At 44.0% G+C, this 13,228-nt stretch overlaps 1 protein-coding gene across 1 annotated transcript in view; it reads left to right on the forward strand.

Moving 5' to 3' along the window:
- LOC127575150 (uncharacterized) overlaps positions 1 to 13,228 on the forward strand; it is a 172,045-nt gene that overhangs the window by 124,571 nt on the left and 34,246 nt on the right. The window contains exon 9 of the mRNA XM_052024841.1: positions 7,477 to 7,563. Coding sequence (XP_051880801.1) covers positions 7,477 to 7,563 — 87 coding nt within the window. The remainder of the gene's footprint in view (positions 1 to 7,476; positions 7,564 to 13,228) is intronic.

Raw genomic sequence — 13,228 nt, forward strand, 5'->3', positions numbered from 1 at the left:
CAGGCTGGGACTTTATTCCTTGGAGTGTAAGAGACTGACAGGTGATCTTATAGAGGTGTACAAAATCATGAGGGACATAGAGATGGTGAATGCACTCAGTCTTTGTCCCCAGGGTTGGGGAATCAGGAACTAGAGGGCATAGGTTTAAGGTGAGAGGGGAGAGATTTAATAGGAACTTCAAGGGCAACTTTTTACACAAAGGGTGGTATGTATGTGGAACGAGCTGCCAGAGGAAATGGTTGAGGCAGGTACAATGACAATTTTTAAAAGACGGTTGGACGTGTACATGGATTGGAAAGGTTTAGAAGGTTATGGGCCAAATTCTGGCAAATGGGACTTGCTTGGATGGGACATCTTCGTCGGCATGAACCAGTTGGGCCGAAGGGCCTGTTTCTGTGCTGTATGACTCTATGACTCTAAACTGGATTTTACCCGTGTTTGGTGGATTAAATAGGCAGCAGATTTTTCTTCCAATGCATGATTGCCACATAAAAAGCAGGAGCAATTTTTCTTTCCCATTGAGTTTCTGAGCTCACAACTTTTAATGGAAGTGATAAAGGTAGGAGATCTATTTTATTGAGGAGTCAAGGAATAAGACACTCAGAAAGGTTATAATTTTGGACTCCAGGTGGCTCAGTTGCTTACCCTCTGGCCAGTGAGTGAGCAGAAAGTGAGCTTAAGCCTCACGATTTCTTACTGAAGACAATTGAATGCAAAATCTGGACTGGAAGTCTAGCGCCATAATATAGCATTGTTGGAGGTGCTGATTTTTATAGGATTCAGAAGAGTTTTACTAGGACGCTGCCTGGATTAGAGGGCATTTGCTATCAGGAGAGGCTGGACAAACTTGGGCTCTTTGCTCTGGAGCGGCGGAGGCTGAGGGGTGATCTGTTGGAAGTGTATAAAATGATGAGGGGCAGAGATAGGGTGGACAAGCAATGTCTCTTTCCCATTTTGAGCGATCCAATACCAGAGGGCATGCATTTAAGGTGAGAGGGGGTAGGTTCAGAACAGACGTAAGGGGTACGTTTTTTACTGAGAGAGTGGTGGATGCCTGGAATGCGTTGCCTGATAGGGTGGTGGAGGCAAACTCATTAGAGGCTTTTAAGAGGGGCTTGGATGGGCACATGAATGAGAGGAAAATGGAGGGATATGGGTATTCTGTAGGTAGGAGGGATTAGCTATGTTGGCACAACATTGTGGGCCGAAGGGCCTGTTCTGTGCTGTACTGTTCTATGTTCTAAATTCTATCTGCTTTTCAATTGAACATTAAAGGTCCTATGATCCATTTTGAAGGATGTAGTTTACTAATGCTGGTTCAGTACATTTCCCTCAGCAAACACTTATAAAGATGAAATAAAACAGAAAATATTGGAAATACTCAGCAGGCCAGGCAGCTTCTGTGGAGTGAAAAACAGAATTTCAGGTCAATGACCTTTCATCAGAATCTTTTGGATCTATAACAGATGATCTCGTCATTATCTCATTCTTGTTTATGGGACCTTGTTTCCTTGGAAATGGCTGCCATGTTTCTCAGAATGTTTCCTGCATTTCAAAAGCGTCCCATTGGATTTGGATGTGTGGTATCTGTCTTCATGAAAAGAAAGAAAACCTCACTGAAATAATTGAGACAGACCAGAGTGAATTAAAAAAATAGGGGACTATGTGGGAGGGAAGAGTTAAATAGATCTTAGAGCAGGATAAAATGTTGGCACAACATTGTGGTCTGAAGGGCCTGTACTGTGCTGTAATGTTCTATGTTCTATGAATGAGCTGTGGGGCAACTTGCACTGTTCCATCTGTAACTTTATGGAAACAGAATGTTCTGCTTAACCTCCCCATACAGTTCTTGAAACTGTTATATTTCCACTCATCTCACCAAGGAAATTAAGTGTTGGGATTTAGTGGCATAAGTATTTTTTCAATGATGAGATGCATGTCCCTGTGATGTCACCCATCTGCTCTGACCAAGAGCAAAAGATGTTTTTTTAAAATTATGAGAGGCATAGGTAGGGTAGACAGTCAGAATCTGTTACCCAGGGTAGAAATGTCAAACACCAGAGGACATGCTTTTAAGATCAGAGGGAGCAGGCACGGTAGCGTAGCAGTTAGCATGACGCTAATATAGTGCCAGTGACCCAGGTTCAGTTCCAGCCGCTGGCTGTAAGGAGTTTGCACGTTTTTCCCATGTCTGTGTGGGTTTCCTCCCACATTTCAAAGATGTATGGGTTAGGAAGTTGTGGGCATGCTATGTTGGTACCGGAAGCATGGCGACACTTGCGGGCTGCCCCTAGAACACTCTACGCAAAAGATGCATTTCACTGTGTGTTTCGATGTACATGTGACTAATAAAGAAATCTTATCTTATAAGTACAAGAGACTCAAACTGATCAAATAAAGGACTCAAGAAGGTCTCGTTTTTGCTCAGGCAGTGATGACAATGTGGAATTTATCGCCACAGAGAGCGATTGAAGCAGAGAGCAGTGACAGATTGAAGGGGAGGATTGATATGTATGTGAGGGGGAAGGGAATACAGGGAACTGGAGGCGTAGTGAGAAGAGTCATCAGAATGGGAAAAGACTGCTGTAATATAAATTAATGTGGACCGTTGGATCAAATGGCCTATGCCATGGAGTCTATTGCATTCTATTTGCTAAGTTTTACGTGGGTCTTACAGCCTAGAGATAAGCTGTTCAACTTGGTTAGTCCTCACAAATGGTGATAGCCCACACCAGCCGTATTAGCAACAGCATACCCTCTGGCTGAGTTAACCTGTGGCTCCGTTTGTAGCACTGCCCCACTGAAGGTGCTGTCTTCTCAATGAAAGCTTAAACCAGAGAAAAAACAAACTGCTGGAGGAGTTCAGATGGAGGGTCTCGACCTGCAATGTCGACTGTCCAACGTTAGCAATCTTAAAATTATTTTTATCCTGCTTTTTTTCTCTGTCTTAGTTCTTCCCTTGTCTCTCTATTTCTCTTTCTGTCTCTAATTTAACACTAATTCCTGTCATTCCCTTCTCCGTTCTTCCACTCTCTCTCAATCCTTACCTCTCATTAGTAAGAGAGATAATCTGTTTATCCCACTGTTGACAAAGATCTCGACCTGCCACTTCTGCTCTGTTCACTTTTGCTGCCAGCAGTTTCCAGGGAGAAACATTCTTGAGTTGAACATTGCGGGATAAATACTTAATTATGACAACATGTATTGATGTGTCTTTGAACATTCACTTTGTACTATTCTTTGCCCTTTTCAATATACTTCATATTCTGTAGCCAATATGGATTTCACATTTACTTTTTTTCTTCCATTTCTGCCTAATTTATTTCTACAATCATTTTCCAGAACCATTAAACTTATTCTTACTTCGTTTTTTAAAATTCATCTGGGACCCTTTTGCTTGGGTGATGGAATTTCATCGGTAGTTATCTGCGACTGTAACATCCCAAGGAAGCGATAATGGGTGTCTGGTTAAGAAAGAGATCGACAGATGTGAGTGTAGCTATAGACAGAACTAATCGAATATGCCATTAAACAATATGGATTTTGGGAGCAACACAGTTACTTGGATAGTTACTAAAACTCTGGTTAGGCTGCATCTGGAGTATTGCATTCAATTCTGGTCGCCCCATTATCAGGAAGGATGTGGAGGCTTTGGAGAGGGTGCAGAAGGGGTTCACCAGGATGTTGCCTGGATTAGAGGGCGTGTGCTATGAGGAGAGGTTGGGCAAACTAGGGTTTTGTTCTCTGGAGTGGCAGAGGCTGAGGGGAGACCTGATAGAAGATGATAAAATAAGATAAGATATCTTTATTAGTCACGTGAACATAGAAACACAGAGTGAAATGCATCTTTTGCATAGAGTGTTCTGGGGGCAGCCCGCCAGTGTCGCCATGCTTCCGGTGCCAACATAGCACGCCCACAACTTCCTAACCCGTACGTCTTTAGAATGTGGGAGGAAACCGGAGCACCCGGAGGAAATCCATGCAGACACGGGGAGAATGTACAAACTCCTTACAGACAGTGGCCGGAATTGAATCCGGGTCACTGGCGCTGCAATAGCGTTATGCTAATCACTACACTACCTATGATTATGAGAGGCATAGATACTGCAGACAGTTGGCTGTGATAAGACTACTGAACGGTTCCCTTACATGATGAGATAGACTCATGACCTTCACAATCTACCTTGTGACCTTGCACCTTATTGTCTACCTGCACTGCACTTCCTTTGTAGCTGTGACACTTTACTCTGTACTGTTATTGTTTTTACCCTGTACTACATCAATGCACTCTGTACTAACTCAATGTAACTGCACTGTGTAATGAATTGACCTGTACAATCGGTATGCAAGACAAGTTTTTCACTGTACCTCAGTACGTGACAATAATAAACCAAGACCAATACCAATATCTTTCTCCCAGGGTCGAAATGTCCAAAATTAGAGGGTATGCATTTAAGGTGAGAGGGGGGTAAGTTCAAAGGAGATGTGAGGGGCATAAAGAGTGAGTGGATGCCTGGAATGTGCTGCCAGGGGTGGTGGTGGAGGCAGATATGATAGGGATGTTTAAGAGGCTCTTAGATAGGCACATGAATATGCAGGGAATGGAAGGACGTGGACCATGTGCAGGCAGAAGGCTTTAGTTTAATTAGGTGTCATAGCTTAATTAGTTCGGCACAACTTCATGGGCTGAAGGGCATGTTCCTGTGCTGTACTGTTTTATGTTCTGTGAATATGGTTGGTCAAGTGAATGATGCAGAGCTGACTGAGTTTACTAAATAATAATTTACTACATCGTTATTCAGTAGGGTCAGCCAGCTCCAAACCTGTGAAACAAGATGAGAGAAAACACATAACGTCAATGTATCATAAGAGCTTTTTAAAAGGTTTATTGTCAATGAATTGGGTTCTGCCAAAACAACAGCAAACAAAAGCTGTTAGAAAGCTTCTGTTGTTCACACAAGATGTTAGCAACGTTATAAAGTGACACAGCATGGAAACAAGTCTCAGAGTGATCCATCGGGTCCCTGCCAGCAATTACTCCAGAAACTGACTCTTCTTCTCTGAAGTCCGGCACTCTTGCTCAGCGTGTGCCTCAGCTGGAGAACTGACGTTCCGGAGGGCAGGACTCCGATCCTTGAATGCCGGTGCTGCCATGCTGAGTCCCAGCACTGACTGCTTTGCCTTGCTCCATTCCAAGTTCTAAAGCATCCTTTAAAATGATCTACTTGGCCTTGGTCTTTTACCTCCCTACCTGCATCCAGATAAGATGCTTTCTGTGGTGCAGCAATTTCTATAGATGCACCACAGAAAGCATCCTATCCGATGCATCACGGCTTGGTACGGCAACTGCTCTGCCCGTGACCGCAAGAAACTGCAGAGAGTTGTGGACACAGCCCAGCGCAACACAGAAACCAGCCTCCCCTCCATGGACTCTGTCTACACTTCTCACTGCCTTGGTGAAGCAGCCAGCATAATCAAACACCCCACCCACCCCAGACATTCTGGCTTCTCCCCTCTCCCATCCAGCAGAAGATACAAAAGCCTGAAAGCACGTACCATCAGGCTCAAGGACAGCTTCTATCCTGCTGTTATAAGATTATTGAACGGTTCCCTAGTACGATATGATGGACTCTTGACCTCACAATCTACCTCGTCGTGGCCTTGCACCTTATTGTCTGCCTGCACTGCACTTTCTCTGTAACTGTCACACTATATTCTGCATTCTGTTATTGCTTTTCCCTTGTACTACCTCAATGCACAGATGTGATGAAATGATCTGTATGAATGGCATGCAAAACAAAGTTTTTCACTGTACCTCAGTACCTGTGACAATAATAAACCAATTTACCAATTTTATCAGCAATGCTGATATAGACCATATGACATAGACCATGCCTCAACCTGCAGCCCCTCAGCTGCGCTGGAACCTAGACAGCAGGACCTAACTTTAAAAGACATATATTTGGCTACTTGCCCCCATGATAGTGGCCAGAGGCAAGTCCCAGAACCTATTGGTGAGGAAGGGGTTTTGCATTGTGGTTGGTCCGCAGGAGGTTGGAATGGGTTTGGGCTGAGACCCTTCATCTGGACTGGGTCTCGGCCCAAAACGTCGACTGTCCATTTCCCTCCATAGACGCTGCCTGACCCACTGAGTTCTTGCAGCATTTTGTGTGTTGCTCCAGATTCCAGCATCTGCAGTCTCTTGTGTCTCCACCTCAAGACGTCTTCACTGGTATTGGTTTATTATTGTCACATGGCAGGCATGGTAGTGTAGTGGTTAGCGTAATGCTTTACAGTGCCAGCAATCCCAATTTCAACTCCGGCTGCTGTCTGTAAGGAGTTTGTACGTTCTCCCCGCGTCTGCGTGGGTTTCCTCCGGGTGCTCCGGTTTCCTCCCACATTCCAAAGGCGTACGGGTTAGGAAGTTGTGGGCATGCTATGTTGGCGCCAGAAGCGTGGCAACACTTTCAGGCTGCCCCCAGAACACTCTGTGCAAAAGATGTATTTCACTGTGTGTTTTGATGTGCATGTGACTAATAAAGATATCTTATCTTATCTTAAATACAATGAAAAGCTTTTGTTTGCGTGCCATCCAGACAGATTATTCCACACATGCTATAAGTGCATTGAGGTGGTATTAAAGGAAAACAGAATGCAGAATAAAGTGTTGCAGCTACAGAGCAAGTACAGTGCTGGTAGACAAATAAAGTGCAAGAGTCACAACGAGGTAGATTGGGAGATCAAGAGTTCATTTTTTAACGTATGAGAGGTCTGTTCAAGAGTCTGATAACAGCGGGATAGAATCTGTCCTTGAGCCTGGTGGTACGTGCACTCAAGCTTCTGTATCTTCTGCCTGATAGGAGAGGGGAGAAGAGAGAACGTCCAGGGTGGGAGGGGTCCTTGATTATGTTGGCTGCTTTCCCAAGGCAGTGGCAAGTAGTGGTTAGGAAATTGTGGGTGTGCTATGTTGGCGCCGGAAACGTGGCGACACTTGCGGGCTGCCCCCAGAACACTCCACGCAAAAGATGTATTTCACTGTGTGTTTCGATGTACATGTGACTAATAAAGAAATCTTCTCTTATCTTATCTTTTCTTATCTTATCTTTTCTTATCTTACATGTAGACAGAGTACGTGAAGGGGAGATTGATACTGTGCTGCCTTTCCATGGCGCTCAGGAGCTTTGCATTGAAAATGTTCATTGTCTACAAATAAATGATTGAAGTGCAGAATTTTTTTTTGATCGATGTAGACCTTCAAATCCACAGGCTGCTTTGAATGTTGTTGGTGAAGATGTCACATTTCTTTTTAATAGGCCATCGATGAAGCAGTCAGTGACATGGGAGAAACTGCAGCACAAAGCACATCGGAAGAAACCCATTCACAAGTAGGATTTGTAGACACATTAATCACCCTAACTAGCTTTATGTTAAGTGCTGGTGCAGTAATTGTGTATAACATTGATTATCTTTACACAGTTCCTTTTCGAGCCTGGAAGCCTTAGACAGCAGTCTGAGGAACTGTACGCCACTATTGAACAAGTACTGGCGGATCCATTGCCATCGGTAAGAACTGAGCAAACTTTCTCCGTCTCCACACCAAACACACACGATTCTTTAACCGTGTCCTCCCATTTCACCCAACCCCCATCCAGCGCTGCACAAGTTCTGCTCTCAATCCCCCGCGGAGGCTGCTGGATTCTGAAGCCCACAAAGTACGTGAGTGATACCGCATGATCTGCAGAGCCCCATTTTATTTAACTGCAACGTTGTCTGGAGAAAATGGGTGAAAAAAACTAGTTCCGATTTTGAATATTGTACAAGTAGACCTCAACCAAATGCACCAAAGATGCATGTGCTGATTGAATGTTAAAGTCACGCTGACATGTATCTGTAATATCGAGTACTCCGCTTTAAATCACAACTTAATTCTTAATTCCTCATAATTCAATGGTTGACACGGTTTGTTTGTTATTATTCCAGGTTTATGCGTAATTTGACTCTGCGTTACGGTGTAACTAGACATTGGAAATAATTGTTTCTTCTTTATATTGTTGTGTCAGTGAAAAATTAATCTGCTTGTTCTTCCAAAAGCTTTAAATGGACAGTGGTTGCTAAATGATTTCTTAACACACTGTTATACATTAAGATCACAGTTCTTCTTCCTGGAAGTGATACCCTGACTGTTTCATTGATAAATTGGCCCGTTAAGTCATCACCTCAAGCCCAAAAGTATCCACCAGTCGCTGGCTCTCCTTGTTTGTATCTGCTACCCCTGAGTGTTGCAGCTCACAGGTTCAGGTGGGAAGCAGTCATGATGACCAACACGTTCTTCCTTCCTCCTTCAGGTGTGAAATCTTTTACAGCTGAATCATGTCAGAAGGTGCCAGGCTGATCTGTTCCTGAATGCTCCCATCTTGTGTTCCAAACCAAAACTGTTCTCCTTGTGTGTTTGATGGACTATTGCAGCAGTGATGTAAAAACCATCACAACCAGCCCCATGCTCAACACAGATGATCCAGTATCAATCCTTGCTGACATATGACTGATTACCTCAATTCAGTTTGCTGTCTGAATGTATCGGTTGCTTTATTAGAAGTTAGTTCACCATGACGTGCTTTCCGAATGTACAACTTTCCCAAACCAAAAAATAAATTTTTAAATAAACTTCGCAATGTTTAAACCTATAGTGAATATTCATTAGACTTATTAGACAATGAATATTAGCAGTGAGGGGGAGGGAGGTTGAACATGCACCAGTCTACTCTGGGGGATTGGCGGTGAAGAGAGTCAGCAGCTTTAAATTCCTGGGCGTTAACATATCGGGTAACCATGGTTGCAATCACAAGGAAAGCACGCCAGCATCTTTACTTTCTTAGGAGGTTAAGGGTCACCAAACACGCTAACAAACTTCTACAGGTGTACTGTTGAAAGTATCCTGACTGGTTGCATCAGGGTCTGGGACGGCAATTCAAATGTACAGGAATGTAAGAAGCTGCAGAAAGTGGTGAACTCAGCCCAATACATCACGGGCGCATCCCTCCCCACCATCGGTAGTATCTACAGGAGATGCTGCCTCAAGAAGGCAACATCCATCATCAAAGATTCCCAACATCCGGGCTGTGCCATCTTCTCGCAGCTACCATTGGGCAGGAGGTACAGAAGCCCGAAGTCCCACACCACCAGGTTCAAGAACAGCTACTTCCCTTCAACCACTTGGTTCTTGAACCAACCGGCACAACCCTAATCAGTACAGTTTAACAACACTATGACCACTTTAATCACTTTGCACCAAAATTGACATTTTTTTTGTTCTAATTGTGTTCTTTACTTGTAAAACTTATATTTAATTTATGTTTAATTCATGTTTTTCTTGTGAATGCTGCTTATCTGATGCTATGTGCCTGTGATGCTGCTGCAAGTAAGTTTTTCATTGCACCTGTGTATACGTGGACGTGCGTATGACAGTAAACTCGACTTTGGACTTTGATGTGGTCTATCCATCTACATTTTGAAGGCTCTGTAATAAATCGTTGGTCTTACAAAAGATTTTTTTTGGACTATATTATGAATAACCAAACATATTTTGAAACAAAGAGGAATAATGAAAAGATTGCCCTCAATGTATCTCCACCTTCCACTTCAGCCATAAGGTAATTCTTGAATATTTTTTCCTTTCCAGCCTATTAGTCCTGTACCGAAGTCAGCTGGAAGGGAAACCAAATATGTGAGTTTCTTTTTGGTGTGGTGTATGTGTGGTGAATGAGGAGGAATTTCTTTAGCCAGATGGTGGTGAATCTGTGGAATTCACTGCCACAGACGGCTGTGGAGGCCAAGTCATTGGGTGTATTTAAAGCGGAGCTTGATAGGTCCTTTGTTAGTAAGGGTGTCAAAGGTTACAGGGAAAAGGCAGGAGAATGGGGTTGAGAGGGAAAAATAAATCAGTCATGATCGAATGGCAGAGCAGACTCGATGGGCTGAATGGCCTAATTCTGCTCCTATGTCTTATGTTGAGAGCAGTTAAGTTTCCTGAACTGCTACAGAGGCAATGTGGAATGTTTCATGCTTTGAATGGAGCCCGTATGAATTGTACTTATTTTATTTCTGACATTCTAAACAACAAAAGGCAGTGGGAAGATTGCCTTTCTTTTGTTAGGTACTTGCATGCAAGCGTGTTTGTACAGAAGGAAGACACTTCAGTGTGACCCACCCACTGATACAAGCCATTCAAGATCCTCGTTCCCCTAGAACAATCCTACATCAATCCCATTTCATTCTTCCTGTGTTTCCCTCAACTGTCCCTCCCACCCCCTACATCCCACCACCGCACCCCCCCCCCCCCAATTCTACCTCTCACCTGCACACCAGGGTCAACGAACAGCGGCCAATTGACATGCAAACCCACATGTCTTTGGGAAACCGGAGCACCTGGAGGAAACCCACGCGGTCACAGGGAGAATGTGTGAAGTCCACACAGACCGAGGTCGGGATCGAACCCGGATCTCTGGAGCTGTGAGGCAGCAGCTGCGCCACTGTGCCGCCCAGTTCTACACTGCAGCTCTGAAATACTTTCTAAGTGCTGCCAGCCACCACCTGATTTAGGTTAAACAAGGTTATTTATTCAAGTTATTTGTTTCAGTCAATATCTTGTTTGTTCTGTGCAGACTGTTGTTCTAAAATAGGTGTGGCTTCATTATGTATTTTTGTATTTCTCACTCAGGCTAATCTCCATCTATCATCACATGAGTCCACAGAGAATAGACCTGTAAGTATTTCTATAGCTGCTGCAGCTGCCAGGTTAAGTTCTACTTTGGATTTTAGGTGTGTGAAGCTCTGTCGAAGAAACATTTGTCACCATTGGCTGCAGCAGTTCATAATGTACATCAGTGACCAGTTCCTCTTGGAAATACTCAGCAGGTCAGGCAGCATCTGTGGGAAGAGAACCAGAGTTCACGTTTCAGGTTGAAGACCCTTCATCAGAACCATGAAGGAGACAAATGATGCTTGTTGAGCTGCAGGGAGGGTGGGGAGGGGGAATCATCTCTGATGGGGGAAAACCGGGGTGACCATGGGGGTAAACTGTAAAGAAGGGATCTGGTAAGTGAGTGGATGGGAGCAGTTAGAGAGCGGGAACAAAGATCGAGGAATGTAGGAGTTGCAAAATGCAGGGCAGTGTGTGTGCGTGTGTGTGTGTGTGTGTGTGTTTGTTCAAATCACTGCACCTTCACTACTCAATTAGCAAGACACACTCTCAGTCAGGATCCATGCCTAATGGTCCTATAGACTCACAGAGGGACACAGTACAGAAGCAGGTCCTTCAGCCCACTGAGTCCGTGCCGGCCACTTACCATCCATTTACACTCGTCCTACATTTGGGCACTTTAAGAGGTCTTGCTGGACCCAAATTGCGTCTGTGATGTTGATCCATACATGAAGGAACTACGCTGACTGCCAAATTTGTAAAGGAGCTTGGGTGAGGGCACCTCCCGTAAGGTAGTCATTACGACAACTAGAATGTAATGCTGACTTGAGATCTGATCTGCTGTTCTCGTACCTGCTGAATTCAATTTCCCTATTGACCCTGGCGAGACTGAACCCAAAGTCAGCTGGTTGCTCAGCTCAGGAATAAAGTGATGGAGTGAACAATTTGGAATTATTTCTAACCCAATACTGCAGTGGTGAAGGAGTGGGTATCCTTGGGGATGCACTGAACACACTTCTCTGCCTATGACCATCTTGCTGGGGCTGCCCCGATCTCTCTCTCTGAACTTCTGTTATTTCCTTTCATCATGCATTGAGGCTGGTGCATTAATAATTAAAATTCTTTCTCACTTGCGTGTGAAAAGCTATATTTTTCAACGGCGTGCCTGAATTTGAAAGATGTGGCTCGTTCACAAAATGGACATTTGTTTTGGGGGAGCACTGGTGGATCAGAGAGAAACAGTTCTTCTCGGCTCCCCAGAGCAACGTACAAAGGAATCGTAGGTCCATCCCTTTCAAAAATCTATTTTCAAGAAGGAAAATTATGGACGTTTGCCAATTTGCCACTCCTACAGCCTTCTGTTATCCTGGTCACCAGTGCTGGTCTAACTTCTATCCACTAGCATGCTTATCATTGAGGGCTGATGTGTCAATATGGGTCAATATGGATTGACTCATATTGATAGAATATCACTATATTTTGTGTTGGAAAAGAATTCTACCAGATAATTCACCAGATAACTGTTACCCTGACAGCACCAATAAGGGTTAAACATAGAACATACAACACAGTACAGGTCCTTTGACCCACAATGTTGTGCCAACATTTTATCCTGCTCAAAGATCTATCTAACCCTTCCCTCCCACATAGCCCCCAATTCCTCTATCATTCATGTGTCTATCTAAGATTCTCTTAAATGTCCCTAATGTCTCTGCCCCCCATTCCATGCACCCACCACTCTCTGTGTAAAAGACTTACCCCTGACATCCCCCTTATACCTTCCTCCAATCACCTTAAAATTATGTCCCCTCGTGTCAGCCATTGTCACCCTGGGAAAAAGTCTCTGACTGTCCACTCGATCTATGCCTCTTATCATCTTGTGCACCTCTATCGAGTCCCCTCTCATCCTCCTTCTCTTATAAACAATTTGTTGCTTTCTATGTTGAAAATCACATCTAGAGGCAGTTAGAAAACCCTTTGAGTTTTGATCTCATGATCTGGGTGAAGGAATTGATGGCATTTTGGCCAAGTTTGCAGATGATACAAAGATAGGTGGAGGGGCAGGTAGTGTTGCAGAGGCAGGGAGTTTGTAGACGGACTTGGACGGGTTGGGGAAATGGGCTAAGAAATGGCCAATCGTAGGGAAGTGTGGGGTCATGCACTTTGGTAGGAAGAATAAAGGCATAGACGATTTTCTAAATGTGTAGAGAATTCAGAAATTGGACGTACAAAGGGACTTGAGAGTTTTAGTGCAGGAATCCCTGAAGGTTAACTTGCAGGTTGAGTCAGTAGTAAGGAAGGCAAATGCAATGTTGGCATTCATTTCGAGAGGACTAGAATATAAAAGCAAGGATGTAATGCTGAGGCTTTATAAGACGTTGGTCAGGCCACATCTGGAGAATTGTGAGCAGTTTTGGGCCCCGTATCTAAGGAAGGATGTGCTGGCATTGAAGAGGGTCCAGAGGAGGTTTACAAGAATGATCCTGGGAATGAAGGGCTTAACGTATGAGGAGCATTTGATGTCTCTGG

This window comes from Pristis pectinata, chromosome 10 (genome assembly GCF_009764475.1).
Source record: "Pristis pectinata isolate sPriPec2 chromosome 10, sPriPec2.1.pri, whole genome shotgun sequence".
Classification (NCBI taxonomy): domain Eukaryota; kingdom Metazoa; phylum Chordata; class Chondrichthyes; order Rhinopristiformes; family Pristidae; genus Pristis; species Pristis pectinata.